Here is a 22,888-nt window from a genome sequence, read left to right as displayed (position 1 = left end):
CACCATTCCCCGGGCTTTCCTTGCGACTTGCGCGCATGCACGGTATCTCGCTATATTCTCTATCTCGGCCGACCTAGTGACACACAGCCAGTGATCGGATTTTCGGAGCGAACCGATCGAATACCACTACCATCACCATTACCACTCCTCTCTTCAACATCCTTAGAATATGGCTGAAGGTGTCATTAACCTTCGAGAGTTGTAACGAGTTGAAAAAATCACAGAAATGTTCGATACTTATTTCGATGCGCGATCAACTATCAACAAAGACCGATCAACTATTCTTAACACGAGGGCATGACAAAGCTTTGATGTGAAAAACTAAGGAAAGAGAAAGCTCGAGAAAGAAAAGCGATAGAAACACTTACTTACAGTACAAATTACAATTTTCAATTAAATTACTTATTTTTTTACATGTATTATTACCTCTAATAATAATAATCTAATATATAATATAAAAAATGTACAAAAATTATCAAGCAATCTCCAACGGAATTTTCGTAACATCTTTATGAAAATAACGTTTTTAAATGCGACTCTCTTAAAAATAAGAGTAAAAAATAGGCACGAAGATAAGATCTAATTAATAGGCGCTCAGCTAAGCATTAAAGATTCCCTTCTGCATCATATCACACACATATTATCGTCACGACAAAGCTATCTGATAAGTGAATTGTCGAGATTTGGGGCATTTTTGAAAAGTGTACAGGGTGATTTGCGGCTAATATTAAAAATAGATTCTTTATTAAAATCTTGAATAAAAATTCTTGTTAAAAGATAATTTATTGTAACATATCTTAATTTTCAATGCTAAATATTCCTAATAATTAATTTGTCTAAAATAATAATTAATTTGTCCAATAATATTCAATTAATTTGTCAAATAATAATCCAATTAATTTATCTAAAATTAAATAAAAAATGAGATTGTTACTCTGCTTGAATCTATAAAAATTTATTTTGAAATTATTATATATATAGTATGTTCTCCTTAATTCTTTTCATCTTAAATTTAGTAAATTTAGAAAAATCTACTTTTAACGTTTTATACGCTTGCAAAGCATCCCATAAGCGACAGCATGATAGAGTAATAGCGGATTCATAATCGATAAGCAAAGAGGCATCCACCGGCAGGATAGGTTCACTTACCTTCGCGAGGGACGATAAGAGTCTTCCTGTCGGCAACATCGATGTTGGTCGGAAATCATTTCAACACCCGGCGTCTTGGAAAACGCGTTTTGATCAGTCTCGAAATGTCCACGAGAAAATTCGAGTGAGGAATCACGATTTGATATCTTCCCAGTGACTGCTTCCAAATCAAGAATTGCTTCTGCAAAACTCAATTTTTGAAAAATAAAACTTTCAAAAAGAAGTACATACACACGTACATTTTTAACTATTATTTTAATAAATATATATTGACGAAAAAAGAATAAATTATTTTTAAAAATATATTAAATTTTATTAGTTATTAATTTATCTATGTACGATTTATGTTATATACAAGAATTTTGACGAATTATATTATCAGTGTATGGATGTTATATAAATATTTTTTTATAATATATGATATATAATTTATTTTGATTATTTTAATTGCAAAGACGGGTAGATTTCGTGCAGTTTAGCGAGCTGCTGCTTTAGATTGTTCTCCATATAATTTCCACTTGAATGGAAATGAAAGCAATCCTTCTAAATAAAGCATAGTTTAGCTGAAACATGACACGATCAGAAACACGCCCGGAAACTTCCTAATTAACGTGTTTAAATTTGGTAGCTGCTTGAAGTTTAATGTGATTTGACGAGAGCAGTGACGCGTGTATCTCGTTGATTGCAGGTGTACTTTGTATAATCTCAGAATCAAATATGGTAGCTACTTTCTGACATCTTATAAACGATTTAATAACATTAATTATCAGAAATGATGTGTGCATTAAAATATAAAATAAAATTTTATTTCTTTTTTTTATGAAATAAAATCTTATTAAAAATTGAATTGAACTTCTTGTATATATCAATTATAAAATTAAAAGGAGAAAAGAGAAAGATAACGTTTCTATTTAATAGTTAAGATTTAATGAGTATAAAAACCCTTCTCTTCAATTTACACATAACATGAAAATGTTCGATATTAAAATCTTCGATTTTAATTTTCTTAAAATTATTGTTAAGTTAATAGAAGTACGTAATAATGGCATAAACTTTACGTTTATGATTTTGAAATTATTCTTTGTAACCGTACGAATATACGAGAGCGAAAAGGATTAAAGATTGATTAAACTGCCAATTATTCAAATTTCAAGTTTATCGTGCGTTAGTCGCGAACACGCATAGCGTTAAAGGATAATAAGCACTATATACGATACGGCGTGATTTCGGGGCTTGCGCGTCGCAACTCCGCTTGAAAGTCCGCGTCTTAGGGGGTTCGCGGCAGAAAGATCCACGCGGCCGCCGCAATGGCCTGTAGCATCTCGTGACGAGTGTCAAACTCATCGGCATCATCGACAAGTACGAGCTCATTCTTGGAATTTTCAAGTGGGACTAAAGATCAACTAAATCAATATCGAAGATGACATCGAAAGAACTATCATTGTGAGTAAAATGTAATTTTGTAATGTAAAAAAAAACATTGCGCCTTGCAACATATGAACACGCATCTCTTAAATGCATATTTTTATTTTATATATATTTTATAATAGAGAGCACATATTGTCACACAAAAAATTTCTTTTTCGTACATGCATTGCTATTTTTTAGAGCTTAATTTTTCAGAGCTTAATATTATTGAAGTAGATATTTTTTTTTAAGTAATCTTATAAAACAGATTTAATATTAAAATCATAAAGATTTTAATATTTTTGCGTGCATAAAATTAAAAAAGAAATTGTTAAAATTATTAATTAATAAAAATTGTTTTATAATATATTTGAAACATATATAAAGCTATCAATAGTACATAGAGCTCTCAATTATATTAGACAAACTATCAAATATATATAGAATTTTCAATTTTTATGTGCTTTTTTATGTTAATTTTTATAATAATTATTTTGCCTATTTTATTGTGCCTTCTTATAATAATATTAATTTAATTACACAATTTGAAATTATACAAAGAAATATATAACTAAAATATGTTGATACATAAATTGCCAAAAATAATTTTACATCATTATTAAATAATTATAATGCCTTTTTCAATATCATGTGTATGTATCTTAATTAAGATTATTTTAAAAACTCGGATAATGTATGAAGAAAAAATTATTTTCGAATAATGCTGTATGGATAATTTTGTATGGAAAACTATAGTACCGCTAATTGTTATTTAGTCGCTTTTAATTCATTTAATATAATCATTATTTTATATTTTGTATTCACAAACGTTTTGAATCTTGAACGAATAAAAATCTTAATCGCTGTATGTCAAAGCCAGCGCTTCTGACGCATGAAACTCAAAGATACTTCATCTTAAGCAATTATAAACGTATGCGTAGATCGCGGAACTTGTAAAAGCATCTGAATATTTCAAGAGCAGATTTCAAGGCAGCCATCACAGGAAATCTAATTATTCTTTGAACTTAATCAAATCATATTTAACAAGTTATTATTTATATAAACGTCGAACATCTAGACGCACATCTTTTTGTAAGTCATCCGATTGAAATAATTAATATAGTGATATAATTACTTGATTATTTTATTTACAATTATTTTACATTGACGATTGATTTTGAAGGATTAAAATTTATTGTCCCATGATTATTTTTTATGATAGGATTTCACCAATTTCGATGAAACAAAATGTGGTCTATGTTTTATTGTTATCATTCGAAATTTTATATAGTTTAAACGGTCCAAAAATTAGGAGTAAAATGCGCATACAATCTCACAACACAGATTGTGATGTAATAAGGCGTAACTTACTCGTATCTTTCGAAACAATGATACGAACCCTCGTGGATTACGGATATTGCTGAATCGACGAATGACAAGAGGCACTTTCGTCCACTTTTCTTTTCCGCCGCGCCGCGATTCCAGCCTCGCTTCATACCTTAAATCAAGTGATGCTCATCGTTTACTCCTTTTGCGACTTTACAGCATTTCGAGTCCTCTATGGTGAAAATTAAAACGAACACAAAGTATCAAGTCATAACATTGTGAATCGTAATTTCATAAAATGAATATAATTATATGATATGGTGAATAATTATATTATGAATTTAAATCTTCTTACATGCAAAATTCGGACCTATAAAATTACTGGAGTCTGTAATCTGCAAGATTCAATTTGATCAGATTTGTAAGACACTGCACTGAGAAAAAAATAATGTTGAATCAATAACATCAGTGTAATTCCGTGAAATTTATTTTATTAATTCAATAATATTATTAATCCAATCAATACATCCGGATGACGACGACGAATAAATACATATATAACTTATTCTCAGTGTGCATTTTTCTCAATGTGCTCTTTTCCTGTAAGATTTTCTATAAAGTGTCATAAGTTTCTCGCTTAAAATTGTGCGTATGTTGCAGTATCAAAATTTTTCTTTACATATTACGTTGTAAAACACTTTGTAGAACTTTGGAAAAATTTTGGAAGATATCATCCGCAATAAAATTCCGCTATGCAACAATTAGCAGGCGAATATCTTCACATATGTGTTGCGAACTGCAGCTTATCTCCTGCACAGAGAAATATTTTGATCCCTGCATGAAAGTTCTGGCACGTGGACGATGCTATTTCGTGGTGGCTATGTCGAAAGGACGACAGGGAATGTGGACAATAGAGATGAGCGAGAGAAAGAGCATGCTCCACATAACTCCTTGTAATATCTTTGTAACATTAATGTCGTCATTATGTCATGTTAGACTATTCGAGAAGTTTTGAATATTGTGCGCATCTTTCGAGTTTTCGAGTGAAAATCGACGAAAAACTCAGTGCACGATCTTTTCGAGTGATTAAAAATAGATAAATAGATATAAGATGTATTGCTCTATTTAATTGTATATGGGATGATTTTTATTTGTATACAAATATAAAAGAATAGAAATATAATTTAAAAGCAAAAGATATTATACATATATAAATAGGAATAAATATGAATGCAAGTAATATATATTTGATTTATATCTCATTAGGTTGTAAAAAATTGGAAATATTATATGCAAAGTTAAATTTTCTGTGAACTCTCATGTGAACAATTTAAAAAATATTGCACGCGGTATATTAATTATGTAAAGGAATGTTCTCATATTACAACGGAGATATTATAAAAATTTGAAACTGAGGACGGGTATTAACTAGTTCTCTTTAGGATTAAAATACATGCATAATCGATATGGCTTGGGATGAATTTCTCTCGATAAGATAGAATATCAATTTTAGAGGCTAATCGAGCAGCTACGATGATCGATTTCATTTACACGATCGTAAAAATGCACTCATGCCCACTGGAATACTTAATGAATTTCAATTATCGACATTTAAGACTAATTTATAATGCTGAATATAATATTATCAATCCTTACTAAAATATATATTATATATTCCATTTACAATTTTTTAAATGTTATCATGTACGTGATATATCTTTCTAATCCGTCTACTTCAAATATTTTGTTTCAATTCGTTAATTTCAAATATTTAAAAAATTATATTTTGTATTTATTTGTTTGTATAGATGTCTTTTTATTCATTTATAATTTCAACATAATTAACAATTATATTAAAAATTTGAATAAATATATATAATAATTTATTTTATTACACAATCAAGTAAAAAAATGGGTTTTTAAAAACATTTTTTTTACTTTAATAAACTTCTAATTTGTATAATTTAATTATCAATATGTATATATGTATAACATTATTATATTAATTAACAGAATTTTCTCTTGAAAATGCAAAAATTCCATTGTCAGTAATATTTCCTTTAAATCGGGTAAATTAAATTTTAATAAGTAAATTAAATTTTTATTAAAATAGATAAATTTAATTTTTTTAATAAAATATGAAATTTAGATCTTTTGGGAGGAGGGGTAACCCATCAATTATGTACAGGAGAATATAAGCGACTTTTAATATAATTCCATGCATCATAAATGCAACATTCAAATTCAATCTGTTTTGCGCGATACCGTTTAATTCTGTGTGAAGATTCTATATAAATTCTATGTAAAGATAATAATATTACAAGTCTCATCACCGATAAAGTAACCTATGCATTATGTGCGTAGCTTCGTCGTTCTCGTGTCACTCACTGTGTGCAAGTATCGTTTTTACGCATTTGAAATCAAAGCAACATCGAATTTTGCATCGTCGTCGTCCAGATCGTTGGAATCGATATTGACGGTCGACAGCAGGATACCTAGGGCTACCGTGAACGATATTGTCTCGAAGAACATCACCATGGTCCTCGAGAATCTATTGATGAATTACGAAAATAGTCAACTGCCTACGCATGATAAAGGTAAAATAAATTAGGAGAGATGTGTGTGCGGAATTTTTTCTATAATACAATTGCAATTAGTTTTCGGTAATCTTTTTTTCTCATCCGAAACTTATTAAAATAATGCATATAAATAATCAGACAAAATGTCATATTTTTTTCTTTAGATTTATGCAGAACATTTGTTTAAGAAAATATACATGTAAAAAAACTTTTTCAGTAAATACAAATTTACATACATATTATTTTTTGCTATTTTTTTTTGTTAATAGATATACCTTTTGGAAATTTATTATATATAATATGTATTATTATTTATAATATATTAATAATATATTTATAATTATTAATATTTTTAATATATTTATAATATATTTATATTATATAATATATTTTACTCTCCTCGTTAATATTTAAATTTAAAAAATCTATTTTTTTAAAGAATTGAATCAGTAAATAATACGAAATAGAATACAAGCATATGCATATAGTCAATATTGATATTAATATTACGATTGTGACAAATGATGTTGTATTGCGGTCATTGGAACATTGAAATTGCATTTGTGCATTATGTTCGATACTTGCGCTAATTGCAGAGTCTATTACGGAAAATATTGGAAGATAATTAAATTCCAAAGAACTCAGGGAGATAGTTTGATATGATATAATTTTTATTCCTAATTAATAATCTGAATAGAATTATTTATAATTATGATAATATTATTGTTCTTTTTAAAAAGCTATATTATTCTAAATTTTCTTTAAAATGCTAATATTGACATTTTAGAAATTATGAATGTATATCAAAGTTTTAATATTAGTTATATCATATATTTTTTCAGGCATGCCCACAGTGGTAAAAACAAATATCCTAATTAGGAGTATGGGTCCAGTGTCCGAGCTCGATATGGTAAGTTTCGGAATTTTTTATTAGGAAAGATATTGCATTAAATTTGTTTTTCTTAATGTCTTTTTTGCAATCACATATAAAATAACATAAATATGTTGTATCCCATAAAATATTTGTATAATTATGTATTAAAAGTTGAGGATTAATTATTTACCACAACTAATGATCTTTAGATAATATCATTATTTTACTATCCCTTTTCATTATTAATCTTACTCTAAATCTTTTCATAATTAATCTTATTCTAAATGTATACTCTTAGACAGTATACATTTTTAACATAAAATGTTAACAGCATTAATAATATAAACAATAAAATTAAAAATCTGTGAGAGATGCAACACACACACATATTTGAGAGATACATATAAATTTATTATAAAAATTAGATTATATAGTAATATTCTTTAATCAGTCATTTATTGTTACGTGCATCCTATGCTTTCTAATAGATAAATTCCTATTCGATAGCGAATCTAATCGTATTGAAAATTATTCCGCCAGGATTATTCGATGGATTGCTACTTCCGACAATCATGGCGTGATTCGCGTTTGAGTTTTCTGGGTCCAATCAAATCTCTCAGCCTCAGCATCAAAATGCTCGAGAGAATCTGGCGACCTGATACTTACTTTTACAATGGCAAGCATAGTTACGTACATACGATCACCGTACCGAACAAATTGTTAAGGATCTCCCAGGACGGTGATATATTGTATTCGATGAGGTCTGTCTGCCTATGAATTTACGCATTAAATATTAAATCGCGCGATTTCGTCAATTCTAATTAGATATTTTCGGATTTTTTTTTTGCGTCATTGCATGCACGCGATCAACAGATAAAAAAATTTAATTATAAATTTGATATATATATATTTTTTTTTCCATAAAAAAATGTAATACTAATTTTTTGCTCTCAAAATAATTATAATAGATAAATTAAATTTTTGTAAATAAATTTTTATATTTTGAAAAAGCACATCCATGTTATATGACAAGAAAATAATAATGTAAAATTAAATAACAAAAAGATCAGACATGCAAATTTCTAAATATTAATATCGTTCAATTTTATATAATGCGAAATTGCACAATATACAAATTGTTATACATCAATGTCGCAAAATTTTTTTTAAAATCCGCTTTTTTAGTAGTTTAAAGTATTGTCTTGTGCAGGCTTACTATCAAGGCTAAATGTCCTATGGAGTTGAGAAACTTTCCTATGGATCGACAATCTTGTCCATTGATAATGGGAAGCTGTACGTATCAATTTTTCAAACAAAATAACTATTTAGTATCTTAGGAAAAGTGTGGAGAATATAAAAAATTTTAATTATATAGAATAAAAAAATTATTAGACAATCTTTTTCTCGATCGATAATATTGCGGCTTTTCCTTTTAATTTTTTAAGTTACAATTTACAAATGTTTGGCTAATACAAAATATTTTTATGCATTGTCACTAAATTGAATTTGAACTTGATAGAAACGTAATGAAACTAGGAAAGATAACACTTTACTCATATTCTATCGCACATCTCATATTATGTTGCTTCTCACATAATGTCCATTCATATTAGCTTTCGGTGAGCGTTCGAGAGCGTCTACGCCGAAGTTATGATTGCAATAAATTCGATATTCCTTTACATTTCGGCTTTACAGTGTCCCTGGTGGTCCCACCTTCTGTCACAACAGCTGGCACCGAGGACCATCATGCGATGTAATATCAGAATTTATTATCATAAGAGAGCGTCGAACTTTTTCAAATCGAGAGCCGTGATTTAAAATATTGATATTCAGATAGCGAAGAAATTTTTGAATCAAATGTTATACAAGAATATATATTAGTCAAGAATATATCTTTTTGGTTGTTTGAGATTGATATATATTTAAATATAAAGTACCATATATTTGATACACTAATTATTATTAGATTGTTTGTTTATTAAATATTTAAGCTAAATTGAATGAAATATTGTAATGAAATATTTTTATATAATGATATTATTTAAATATTATTAAAATAAATACGAATCTTTTTGATTTTTCTTATATATTTCTATATATTTTATTGAAACAATTTTCTTTAATTAAGAGGAAGGTTTGAAAGATCACAATTAATTGCATTGCTAAGAATAAATTTAAAAAAATGATGTTTTATCAATAAATATTATATCGAACACTACAATGTTTAAGTTAAAGGATCTTTCATATTGGCTTCTCTCTATGTATTCGCTTACATTTCTTGCGTAATAATATTACTCATGTATTTATTAGATGCGTACACATCGGGACAACTGGTTTACGAATGGCAAGAAGAAGAAGGTTCATCGGTTAATTTTGTGCCTGGAATGGCGCTTTCGCAATTCGATTTAATGAGCTCACCGTACAGAAATCTCACATTTGTTCGTCGCGAGGGCGAGTTTTCGGTATTGCAAGTATCTTTCAATTTGCAACGACATACCGGATACTTTCTTATACAAGTAAGCATGCGCAAATTATAAGTGATTACCATAAAAAAATGTTTACCTATAACAATAAGTTATCTTTTTGCTCTACACCAATTAATAAAATATATATAAAAATAAAAAGATTTTATATATGGACAGGTTTATGTACCATGTGTTTTGATAGTTGTATTGAGTTGGGTATCTTTTTGGATTCATCGTGAGGCAACAAGCGATCGAGTAGGTTTAGGTATGTTCTTTAAAATGAATCTTTGAAACTTTTTTTCTATTCGATTTCTAGCGATATATATATAATTATTTCAAGTTTATTTTAATATTGTCTAAAATAATATATATTTTTATATATAATATAAAATTAAAAATTGTCAAAAGTTATATTAATCAATTCAATCATGTCTTATTTAAGTTTTTGAAATCTTTTAACTTTCTTTCAATGCAGATATTCGAAGAAATCATATAAATATGACTTATATATTTGATATGATTATTTTTGATTCACATTTGCATTTTTTGCTTATTATAAAGAAAATTGTAAGTTTGTTTAATTGTAAGTTTGTTTTTATTATTTTTACTACTTTTTTATCTTCTTCTCTCTTTCTTCTTTTATAGATTTTGAAAATTTCATAGGTTTTAAATATACTATATTTACAACGTCCAAATTTTCATAGATAATACTGTATTATAAATTTTACAGGTATCACTACCGTCTTGACGCTATCAACGATAAGCCTCGATTCCAGGACAGATTTGCCGAAAGTTAGATATGCTACCGCTTTAGATTGGTTTCTCTTAATGAGTTTCGGTTATTGCATCGCTACTCTTTTGGAATTTGCTGGTGTTCATTATTTCACGAAGGTGATAATATTGTACAATTGCGATATTTCAAATATCTAATTGTATTCTTAATAAGGAGGAGAAGATATGTATACTAAATTTCCAATTATGATCAATGAAATTAAATATTTTGGAAATTAAATATTATGAAAGCATTTATAAAACAATTATAAAATTAATAATAAAATAATATAAAATCATTAAGATAGAATATTTTACATATTTCATATTTTATGTATATTTTATACCACAATATTATATACATATATAAATAATTTATTTTAATATTTTTTATATTTTTCTATTTTAATATCTTTTTGTATAGAATAACATTGAAAAAAATTGATTTTTATAAAAAAAATCTACATATATATTTGCCTTATATAAATACGTTTTATGTAAATATTGCCTTATATAAAAAGACTATTATATTAACTTAATGCATGTAATTTATTAATTTGCAGATTGGTAGCGGCGAGATTCCGTTGGATGATGAAGAATGGGAAGATTGGGAAGACATTACGAATGAAGAATTCGAGGATCCATTTGGCACAATAATTTCTTGCAGTCCTCAGACTGTTCATCCGGAAATCGGTGACACGAGTACCAGAAGACGTGGGTCTCTTATATCTACAATATATAGCGTAAGTTGGAAATATCAATAAAAATTATTATATTTTTTTGAAACACGGTAATGGCGGTGGCAGTGACAGTGACGATCAAATATTTGACAAGTTTAAAGAATTACTTAAAGAATTCGTTGTTATTGCAATAATTCTTTTTTTTCTTATATATATAATATTTTTTTTTTGGATTATATTACATAATAGAAGGAACTAGATAGGGCGCATCTTGTAATGTTCTATTAATATATTCAAATTTTGCTTTCGGCAGGATGGAGTCGCTTATGAAGATTCCTGTCGATCCATCACAGTCGCCGTTTCTTCAAAGCCATCGACGATGGAAAGGCAAACACAAACTGAGTTTATTTTACCATTATGGCGACAGTTTCTTTATTGCTTAGCAGGAGATGATGCTTTCAGGTATGCATTATTGCCTGTGCAGAAAAATATGTTCGTATTTTGAATTATTTATAATAATGCTTATTTATAATGATTTGAATGATTTATAATAATGCTTGCAGGAAACAATTGCTCTATATATAATTTAATTAGATACATACATTATTATAAATAGTTAACATGTATTTCTATTATTTCTATTATTTGTATTAATATATATAAATATATATTCATAATAAACATGAGATATGTTATAATTAATATTGAATGTTACAGACGCCGTCGACAACGGGAAGTAACCAGTAGCTATCGAAAATGTGGTGATCGTATATCGAGACATATAAATAGTGTGTCTTACATCGACAGAGTTGCGCGAATAGTCTTTCCCGCTTCTTTTGGTGTACTTAACGTTTGCTACTGGGTAGTTTACGTTACCTATCAAGAGGAATTTAAATGGCAGGACCCACCGATTCGATCGATAACATCAATCTCTCACTAACGAAATTTGGACAAACGTCAATGAACCATAAATAGTATGTATGTATATGTATATACATACATTACATACATACATTACGAATCGGAGAAATCATAACGTAGTAGAATATTCTAACTTTTGTTCATAAATTGAATTTCTTAAATTAAATTAATATAATGGATTGATATATTATATATATTATATTCAATTAACATATTATATATTTCTATAATATGCATCACATTGATATATGCAAATTATTAACATCGATATTTGTAGTGCTTTTATATTCGTTGTATATATAACAAGTTTTGTTGAATGTATTGATTGACTGCTATTGCAAGAAACTTTTGGGACACGAGAAATAGTCCACCTTCGATAGCCAATCAGTGCGTCCAACAAACTGTTATACATACATACATGCAATCAATGGCCGCATTCAGCGGACTCAACCGCTAAGTAGCAATCGAACATGATTGGTTTCTACTTTCAGGTCCGACCAATCAGCGTCGAATTACATCGGAAAATCTAGTAATGTTGCCCAACTGTTGAGTCTGCTGAATACGGCCAATGTAATGCCAGTCCACAGCATCTATATTATGGCTGCGGTCAAAGAGACACTGAAGATGCTTTGAAGCGTTTGATTGACCAATCAGGTTAAAGAAATCTTTACTCCTTTTATCCTGATTGGTCAATCAAACGCTCCAAAGCATCTTTAGCGTCTCCTTGACCGCAGCCTATATGTATAGTATAGATATGTTGTGTCCTGTGTGCCAGCCTTTCTGGCTTTTCTCTATGCTTCTTCTTTTAACAAGTTGGCAAGTCTGATTTCAGAACATCGTATTTGTGTGTGAATAAATAATAAGATTCTAAAAAGTTACTCTTTCGAACAGTTGTAAAAGATAGAAATGAAAATTTTTTCTAAGTACGTTCTATAAAAGGATTAAAAATTTTTTCTTATCCCTTTACAAAAATAAAATATAAAAAAATGTATTATTTTTTTATATTAAAAAGTAATTATTTGGAAAGATGATTTAATTAGTGACAAAAAAATTTTATTATTATTAATTAAATTTTGTTAACATTAATTAAAACTAATATATTAAAAATTATGCAAAATATAATATATGAGTGTGTATTTGAAAGTTAACGCATGTATGAAAAAATCTTGTTCTTAATTAATATAATTTATTTATTTAAAAGTTATATTTTTCAATATAATGTTTTTTGTTATAGTGTCAGAAATAAGAAGAAACCAGATGATTTTAATGTAAAGTTTAATGTGCAATAATCAAAAGATGGAAGATAATGGCAAAGTAGTTTGTAATGAAGCATTGGAAGAAATTGATCAGAATATTGTGAAAGTCGAGTTGATGAAATGTGAACAAAATTTTGACACTGAAACTCTAACAGTTGATTTGACTCCTCCGATAGAGGAATATACTACTGTTTTGCCAAAACGTAGAGGGAGACGCAGCAAAAAGTCATTAGATCTCACAAAGTTGCAATCTTCAACATCAAAACTAAATTATTCCACGACAGACTTAAAATTAGCATTGTGGAAAGACCGCTTCCGCCCTATACGACCAAAACCTTTACCACCTGGTGCCCCATTAAGACATAAATCATTTGGAATACCATCTATGCTAAATATGCCTACTTTAACATCAAATGTGACTGTGCCAAGTAAGAATAAAATTTTGGATAATTCCAACAAAACAAATCATTGCATTAGAGCAGATAATGGTGATACTGGAAATATTATGCCAACAATTAAGGAATGCAAAATTAATAAAAATGCAAATTTGAACGCTATGGCTAATGGTAAAAACTTGCGTAGTACTAAGATAACATCTATATCTCATAAGAGTAGTATCGAATTATTTTTTGCAAGTATGGCACAGACTGTACTGAATTTGCCTAGAGAAGTACAAGCAGATATTAAAATGCAGATCTGTAAAATTGTTACTATGGCAGAGGTAAAGTATTCTGGATTGCAGATCAAAGGCTGATTAAATTTTGAAAACTGACAATCTGTTGTTATCAAGTTGGAATTTGTGCAGTTTTTTTATTATATGTCAGATTTTATGTAGAAAATAATTAAATATATAATTTGAAAAAATGATATAATAATATTGATATTATATATGTATATGAAAAGTTGATATAAGTATCATCATATATATATATATATATATATATATATATATATAGCATTTTCTTTAAATTATTACAACTTGAATAAAATTTAAAGGACATATTTATATGATATTTTTTTCTTATTGTAAACTTCTTTTCTGAAATATTGACATATAATTAAAAATTACTGTTATATACATATACATATATATATATATATATATATATATATATATATATATATATATATGAAACTTAATGAATACTCTCTATTCTAAATCTTAAAAATCCTTTTTCTTTTAATATCACATATAAGAAATGTTAAATACAAATATTCTTTTAAAATCATAAATCATGGTTTATTTTAATAAGAAATAAAGGGGAAGAATATTCATGGATAGAAAGAGCACTCATGCTAAATTAAATTGAATTATATATCTTTATACATTTGTAATGATTCTGTATATGTGCTCTTACATTTTAGATCTTGATTGCAATTTGCATTATGTGTTATAAAATTGATATTAAAAATGTAGCGAACTATCTATATATATCGAAAAAGGAACAAAAAATATAAGTTTTATTACAACTGTACATATAATCGACGAAAATTGTATTAGTTCATACAATTTTTTATGACAATCTATTAGTTTTTTGAATATAGAATTAGCTTAATAGGAACTAATATGTGCATAAATAAAAACATTTATGTTTATGAAAGCAGTATATAGTTTTGTAAAAAGATGCTCTATAATTAAATGTAACATTTATGTAGTGCAACATTGTAAACAAGGGTATATTACAAAGAAGTTAATTTATTAAAAATGCTATTTGCATACGCAACACAATATCCCATAATTATCCCTTTAAAAATTTATATTTATGTTCATTAATTTTTATTGTATTATTAAATAATAGATAAAGAGCAATAATAAGTGGCTCTTGCTTTCAGCAGAAAAAGCTACTTTGCAATTGTTCTGATTAACGTATGCTCTTAGATTCAGCCAAAATTAGGAACATATGCCAACTAGATTCACAAATTTTACAACAGTTGTAAAGCAGCTTTTTCTACTGAACGCAGCCACTAATATACTTATATATTTGTAAGATTTATAATATAAATTAATTTTTTGTAATCTTATGAAAATATATGATAAGGGAAAGATAAGTATATCTAGAAAATAAAAAAGAATATGTGAGCTTCTCAAAAATCAAAGTGATTAACTTTAGTTTTTGTATATTTAATTTTAGTATCAGTGCATATGATTAATATTATGGTACTAAAATAAAAAGTAAAATTGTTTATTGGTTGAGTTTTAAAGCTCGTATATGTCTCAAAAAATGATGAGTTTACATTTGTGCTCAGAGCTTTTAAAATAAGTTTAAGTATTAAAATAACAAAATAAAATGCTATTTCTCACAGCCACGAATTCTTTTAATAAAGAAAAGAAAATGCTATATTGATAGTTATTATACTGTGAAATTTTACATTATATGTATATAATTTGTTATACAGAGGAGAATTTTAAAATAAATAAAACATTAATTGCTTCCTTATAAAATTAAATTATAGGATATATAAATAGTAGACTAAGATGATTTATGTTTGAAAATAAATCTAAAAATCATTTTAAATTGTGATCTTATTTAACCCACAAACACGTTGGATGAGTACAACCACGTTCATAATTATATACATAAATATAAATTAGATAAAATAATCGATGTTTTTCTTTTTTCCTTCTTTTGTTTGATATAAAATTACTGAAAAAATTATTTATTATAACATAATGCATTAAGAATGACAATTGTGCACTAAACTGTTAATAAATTATTCATTTCAACCGAGTTTAAATTGCGCACTTTTTTCACGTTTATTACAGATATATCGAGACAAGTGCATTGAAGATAACATATTCATTTGTATAATGCACATAATACAAACTAACAATCTCAATATATAATGACGATTATCTAAATGACTCGTGCACATACAATATATTATATATAATTGCAGTGTACCATTAATATCTATTGAAGTATAAAAGCGTGACGCCATATTTTTGTATTTTTATTTCTGCCGTTATGTGATCTATAGGGTATGTTTATCTTGAATCTAATGATTACGAGTGCTACGTCTACTTAGAGTAAATTTCAAAATGCATCTGAATTTTTTCTATATAATATTCAATTGCATAAAAAAATTATTTATATAAATAAAATGAATAACATTAAGACCTAATAAATACATGGTAAATTTATATTTACTTTGATAAACGCATTTGTGCTCTTCTAACGAGTCTGTGTCCTTGCAAAAGCATAATACTAACTTCTTATATTATGAATTAAATGTGAAATGCGAAAATTATCTATATTGGTGTGAGATAAATCGGAGATACGCAATTCAATGATGAAAATATTTTAAATACACGAAAAATAACGTATATAGATTCAAAGATAAATATCATGAAATTTCTCCTCGTTATTACTGCCATATGGTATCTCATGGTTGTAATTTTTCTTTTTTTTTTAAATATGTTTAATTTTATATGTTTTATAAGGAAATGCAGTAACGATAAAGATAAAAGACACTAAAGGCGCAAAAGCCTCATTTTTTCTTCGATATTGAAGACGCAAAAGCATTGTATGATAATTATTCATTCTTCTTTTTCGGCCTTTTCGATGTCTTGTTTCTCTTCACCTTCTGCAGGTTCACCACCTTCGAATTTTGGGCCTGGTGTTTCATCGCCTTCCAAAACGATTTCCTCTGGATCAGGTGCACGCGGTAAGAAATCTTCATCTGGATACATAGACTCAAAAATACTCTTCGCCTGGGAATAAAAAAAAGGATATTTAATACAATTTTAAATAATAAGAGAATATATTATATTATTATATTACACTGTATAAGATTTTATTCTTAGCAGATTATTATACCTGATTCACAGCAAAGTCGAAATCGAGTTCAAGATCTGGCCCAGAACATAAGTGTATGTTACTCGGCGCAGAGTTGCTTAATTTAATATCGCTTGCAGGTAAATTCAAATATAAGGACCATAATACTTGAGGTAGTGGATATTCACTTTCTTCCTTTTCTTGTTGGTCAATCTAATATAATTATTAAAAAAAAACCGATTAAACATATTATAGTCTTATTTTTAATAAGTAAATAAAACACACACACACACACACACGTGTGTGTGTGTGTGTGTGTATGTATGTATAAATTTTTTTATTACCTGAAGATGTCGTTTATCAGGAGAGACCGTCTGGGTATGAGAATCAGATAAATTACGTACAGCATTGGTGGAATAAAGTGGTTCAGCTCTTAGGAATTTATTCACGACATATGCCAAATCTTCCTTTGCATTCTTAGTACGTTTACATGTCATATGAACCATGACTAGGGAAAAGAAAGAAAAAACATGATATCAACACAAAGCAATTCTAAAATGTATTCACATTAATTTTATACATACATAATCCTTGAGGGCAAGCATTGGTGGATGGTCCCAATTCAATTAGCGTAACAGGTTCTTGGCCTTGTTCTTCTGGTGGATAGTACAAAAGAGTTAGACTTTCTTTTTCGCCTTGCATAATTGACCTGCAAAAAATAAATAACATCTAATAAAATGTATTATGTGCGCGTATATATATATGTGTAATATTATACATAATTTTTTTAAACTGTATAAAAATTCGCTCTTAAACTGTATAAAAAGTGTAGGAAATACCTATCAGTGACAAAAATTCCGCGTGATATTTGATTTTTTCCCTCGGAGGCTACAATCTCCGGTGGCAAGTGTCCTTGCCCTACAACTAAATGCTCCAAAGCTAATCGCTGTTTCCCAGTAATAATAGCTTTGCATTTATCCTCATTAACTACCACACCATCTAATTGTCTTTTTAAACAATAAACTCCACCAAAGACTGCACATAGTCTAAAATAATACAGAAAAAAATTATTTTTACAACATTATAGTCAATTATTAGTAAAAAAAGTTTGACATCTTCATAAAATGTACCTGCAAAAGCACTGAGGCAGCTCTCCGCTTCCATACATAGGCCATAAAAAGGGTGTATTTCCATAACGTCCAAGACTGTTGAGAAAATGTTTCGTACGATTAACACCATCTCTACATGATGTTTTATCCGTTGCCATTGCAATAGCTTGTACAACATAATGCTGTACTATAGGTGTAAGATTTTTCGTATTAAGATATTCTAAGAATGTTTTATCACGAAAACCTAAAAAGTAAATGAGATAGATTATAGATCCAGATTAAACCAGAAATGAAATAAGTCAAGAAACTACTTAACACCTTCATATTACATACCATCAAACTCTGGACTATCGGCTCCTTGTTCCATGCAAGATGTCAAAAGTTGCATCAACATTCTCTTCTCCACTACGCTAACAGTTTTATTCGCAAATACATCAGCTCGAGAGCAAGGGACTTGCGTAAGTTTACCATCCATATAAGTGGCAACTCTAGAAACTGCACGAAATTCGGCATAACGTGCAATGTTGCTAGAAATTAATAGTTCTACTAATTCGCCACGGGCAAATAGTAACTGTAATAAAAATATATTAAATATTGAAAATAAATATATATATGTATTCTCTTGTTTTGTTACACATGTATAACAATTTTACTTTAGGTGCCAGATCAATATTAAATCTTCTGTATTCTTTTTTTATACGGTCTATGCTCCATTGTTTCACATTTTCCTTCTTGTCAACCTTGTCCTGATCAGTCTTTTCCGCGCTTTCGGCTGCGGCGCTATCTCCAGAAATCTCAGTCTGAGTATCTTTCCAGGAAACATCAGGTAAATCTGCATCACTATGCAGAAATAAAAAAAAAACTTTAATTGGATTAATTTAATTTAAAAATCATCACAAGCAATTAATGTAATTATATGTTCACTTCTTACTTGTAAATATACCAAGTTTCTCCGATATTCTCAACCGTAGAATATTGATCACTAGCCTTTAAAAATTTTTCACCCTCTTCTAAATCAACATTTATATTTCTAATGTTATTCTTAGCTGTTTTTAAATCTTCTATCCATTTTTGTAAGCCATCAAAGTTAAATGTAGCCCAAAGACCTCCATAATATTCGTTGCTAAATTAAGAAATAATACTTGGTTAGTATATAACTTTTGTATAGTTTATCTTTCGTATTATCTTAGTGATAAAATAAGTGATAATCAACATCATTCCAAGAAATGTGTATAGATCTCTTTATCTTTGGCAATAAAATGATAAAAATTCAAGATAAAAGAGATTAAGATTTTTTTATTTTTTCAAATATATGAATAAAATTACTTTATCTTTTCTATATTTAATTTTTTAGGTATACTTACATATTAATAAATAAATATATATGTATAGTATATATATATATTTTTTCTTTTATATTTTAAAAAAATATTTAATATTTAATTATAAAATTATAACATGCAATTAATGATATGTTAATAGCATAATTCTTTCATAATTTTGACATTTTCTAGTATTTAATAAGACAATGAACATATTAATCGTCTTTTTACAATTACATATATTGAATATATATAAATTGATAATAATTAACGATGCAGGAGATAGAAAAAAATAAGTGCCGGCCGGGCATTACCTGTCCAGGTGCAGAACCTTTTTGCCGATTCTGCTTGCTGCCGCGGCGACGATGGACTCTGTCATACCTGTCGGGAATCATGATAGCGAGAGTTGATTATTGACGGAAAATTTCGTTTCCCGGCGAATACGGGACGATTCCTTTCTTTCTCTCGTATTGATAAAAATCAATACCTGTTCCTACGACGACCACATCGTATTCGGTCGGCAAGTCGTCCTCCATGGCTGTCCTCCCCGCAGCTGTCTCGGAGTCGATCGAATTTACGGGCGATAAATCGGGTGTAAAAGATGTAAAATTCGACGATACTAGTGCGACAGACGTGGGCCGATCAATTCATCTTCCTCGGCGATCGCAATACCAACGAAATTCCCACAAAAGAGGCCCCACCCTGCACACAAACTTTCACTCGCTCGCAACTCACGGGCTTTCACCCCTTTTTGTTCCAAGTTTGACAGAACGGTGCGATACTACGCCAGGCAATGACAGGAAGAACGGGGTCGTAGGAGGGGGAGGGGGAGAGAGGGAGAGAGATCGTTAATTCGCCGTCTCGCTTGTGCCAGCTGTCGCGGACACATTGACGTTAGATGCCCGTTTTCATCAACACGATTTATTTTCGCGACATAGATTCGCTACTTTGTTCTTTTCTTCGTTTATCTCTCTTACGTTCCGTTTGACATTACGAAAGTTTCGAATCGATTGACCAATCAGAACGAAAGAAACAAAGATTTCTTTGTTCTGATTGGTTGGTCAAATGATTCGAACTTCGTAGACGGAGCTTCTTGTCTAACATGGTGCTCCTTCTAGTTGTTTTCTTGCTTTCGTGGTTTGAATTCTGATAAATGATAGGTTTACGTATCTCACTTTATTTTCTTGAGACTTTAAATTTTAGAGAAAGTTAAAGCACTTGTCATTTTATGAGAATTCTATGAAAGTCCTTAATAAAGTACGATAAAGTATTTGTGTAAATATAAATATTTATAGAAACCTTCGAGAAGATGGTGAGTGATTTAAAACCGGAATGTTCCTTCTCTTGCTGGTATCCAACATTTAAAAAAGATTCCTTGGAAGCTACGATCCTCGACATTCCTGATGATGTCTTAAAGTACTTGGAGCATGACGCATTTATGATGCCTATCGAAGCGGTGAGATCGTTAGCAGAGAATTCCGAATGGACTGATGGTTCACCGGTGACCAGTGAAGAAGAGGTGTTATTTTTTATTTGAAAAATTCATGTACACGTAATGATGGAATTCTAATTAGAGACAATCTAATTTATAAAATAATCTTAATTATTGTAGGAAACGGACTATCAACCAACATTTCCTGAATTCAGTAAAAAAATACAAGATGTATTAGATGAATATGATGCAATATTCATTAAAACCAATTGGAGTTCACCTGCGGTAAGTTAGCTTTCACTATATATTATTATTTGTTGCGATTGAATGACTTATTTTCAAAAAAAAAATTAAATTTTTTTACAATGTTTATTTTTCTAGTATAAAAAATTTGTGCATTTATATATATATATATTTATGTGTAAAAACTGAATTGTTATATAAAATAAGTGATCCGATAATTCAATATATTTATAAATTTTTCACTATCCATTTAATATGATATATATTTTCATAATAATTATCATTTTAATTTATAATTTAATTCATAATATTTGCATTGTATTAATTATTTATAAATATGATATTTGAATTATTAATTTATAATTATTTATAATTATTTTCTAGGATGCAACATGGGTTGCACCAACAAAGACTCTCAAATGTAAAACCTTGGAGGAAGTTTATTTATTATTGAAGAGTTCTGATAGAATCGCTAAGGATCTGAACACCATAAAATCTTTGAGAGATTCTGAGAATCCTATGTCATTCTGTCTAGTATTGAAACAGTGGCGAGACATCAATCCTTGTACAGAATTCCGTTGCTTTGTTATGGACAATGAGCTCATTGGTAATTTATCTACTCAACTTTTTTCTTCAACTATTAAATTTTATTCCATATCAACTGCTTGTGTTTCTGCTGGTTATTACAAAGTCAACTTTTACTATAACAAATTGCATTTTATGTAGCTATAAGTCAGAGAGATATATCGCAATACCACAGTTCCAATGAATCAGAAAAATATAGTATACAGACAGACATCAAGAGCTTGTTTTCAGAGCGCATCAGGGGCAGATTTCCGTTATGTAGTTGTAAGTAAGCATTAAAATTAATAATAAGATTTAAATGCATATAATCACCCATAGAGTTTCTTAGATTCTTTCGATGTCGTACGACGTAAAAAGGACAAAGTAAAAATAATAGATTTCGGCCCGATGAATGCATCATCTACGAAAGGAACGCTCTTTACGTACGAGGAATTACAAAATCATATTAATGATACTCCAGAGTTTCGTTTTATTGGAGAGGAAATAGGTATTCAACCAAAACCTCCTACACACTTTTGCATTCCACAAGAAATCAGCGAATTTTTCCAATCGAGTGATAATGTCACATTACTGGACATTATTCAGAGGGTATGCTAAAGAAATACGCTTGCAAAATTTAGCAGCTTCTTTTACTATATTTTTAGATGTAATATTTAATTACGACAATCTTCTATTTTCTTTGTTAGGAGGTGGAAAGTCAACGGAAAGAGCATGAAAATGCTAACAATTTGAAGAATACTTGATGTATATAATGATAATAAATATTTTTCTTATATATATGAATATTAGAAATCTAACTTTCAGCTATAATTGTCTTATTTATATATATATATATTTATAAGAGATACAAAGTTGAAAAGAAAAAATATAAATTCTCGATATATTTTATCTTTTTCAAGAAAAACGAAAAACTAATATCTAATGTACAACTTAATAATATATAAACAATTGCACAATAGATTCTATTCATTAATTTCCATATATTACATTTGT

The 22,888-nt window shown here is 28.6% G+C and overlaps 4 protein-coding genes across 6 annotated transcripts; 3 read left to right on the top strand and 1 right to left on the bottom strand.

Moving 5' to 3' along the window:
• Positions 1–2,477: 2,477 nt before the first annotated feature.
• Positions 2,478–12,214, top strand: LOC145976726 (gamma-aminobutyric acid receptor subunit alpha-2). Its single transcript, XM_083108057.1, has 11 exons — positions 2,478–2,592; positions 6,247–6,479; positions 7,304–7,371; positions 7,876–8,096; positions 8,546–8,628; positions 9,646–9,851; positions 9,978–10,065; positions 10,531–10,691; positions 11,135–11,314; positions 11,565–11,713; positions 11,969–12,214. Exons 1-11 carry the CDS (start codon positions 2,570–2,572, stop codon positions 12,189–12,191), a joined length of 1,635 nt encoding a protein of 544 aa, XP_082964183.1. The 5' UTR covers positions 2,478–2,569; the 3' UTR covers positions 12,192–12,214.
• Positions 12,215–12,967: 753 nt separating this feature from the next.
• Positions 12,968–15,480, top strand: LOC145977461 (uncharacterized). 3 transcript variants are annotated; one of them, XM_083109477.1, is made up of 2 exons: positions 12,968–13,095; positions 13,407–15,480. In XM_083109477.1, exon 2 carries the CDS (start codon positions 13,451–13,453, stop codon positions 14,180–14,182), a length of 732 nt encoding a protein of 243 aa, XP_082965603.1. In that variant the 5' UTR covers positions 12,968–13,095; positions 13,407–13,450; the 3' UTR covers positions 14,183–15,480. The 3 variants fall into 3 exon arrangements, with proteins under 3 accessions (XP_082965603.1, XP_082965604.1, XP_082965605.1); XM_083109478.1 differs by having other exon boundaries at positions 13,034–13,183; XM_083109479.1 differs by lacking the exon at positions 12,968–13,095 and adding an exon at positions 13,194–13,325.
• Rep (Rab escort protein) lies at positions 14,730–20,475 on the bottom strand. The gene is made up of 11 exons (XM_083109475.1): positions 20,123–20,475; positions 19,950–20,016; positions 19,245–19,436; positions 18,967–19,153; positions 18,647–18,884; positions 18,335–18,557; positions 18,044–18,250; positions 17,789–17,913; positions 17,549–17,712; positions 17,247–17,417; positions 14,730–17,140 (listed from the first exon to the last, which is right to left on the bottom strand). Exons 1-11 carry the CDS (start codon positions 20,169–20,171, stop codon positions 16,967–16,969), a joined length of 1,797 nt encoding a protein of 598 aa, XP_082965601.1. The 5' UTR covers positions 20,172–20,475; the 3' UTR covers positions 14,730–16,966.
• Positions 20,476–20,768: 293 nt separating this feature from the next.
• LOC145977459 (translation initiation factor eIF2 assembly protein) lies at positions 20,769–22,672 on the top strand. Its single transcript, XM_083109476.1, has 6 exons — positions 20,769–21,154; positions 21,248–21,352; positions 21,695–21,917; positions 22,037–22,159; positions 22,224–22,483; positions 22,582–22,672. The coding sequence occupies exons 1-6, from the start codon at positions 20,945–20,947 to the stop codon at positions 22,636–22,638; spliced, it is 978 nt and encodes a 325-aa protein (XP_082965602.1). The 5' UTR covers positions 20,769–20,944; the 3' UTR covers positions 22,639–22,672.
• Positions 22,673–22,888: the final 216 nt, after the last annotated feature.

Source organism: Camponotus vicinus, unplaced genomic scaffold, assembly GCF_025532165.1.
Source record: "Camponotus vicinus isolate PSW18456_S1 unplaced genomic scaffold, iyCamVici1.0 SCAF_9, whole genome shotgun sequence".
Lineage (NCBI taxonomy): Eukaryota > Metazoa > Arthropoda > Insecta > Hymenoptera > Formicidae > Camponotus > Camponotus vicinus.
This window is presented reverse-complemented; position numbering and strand designations above follow the sequence as displayed.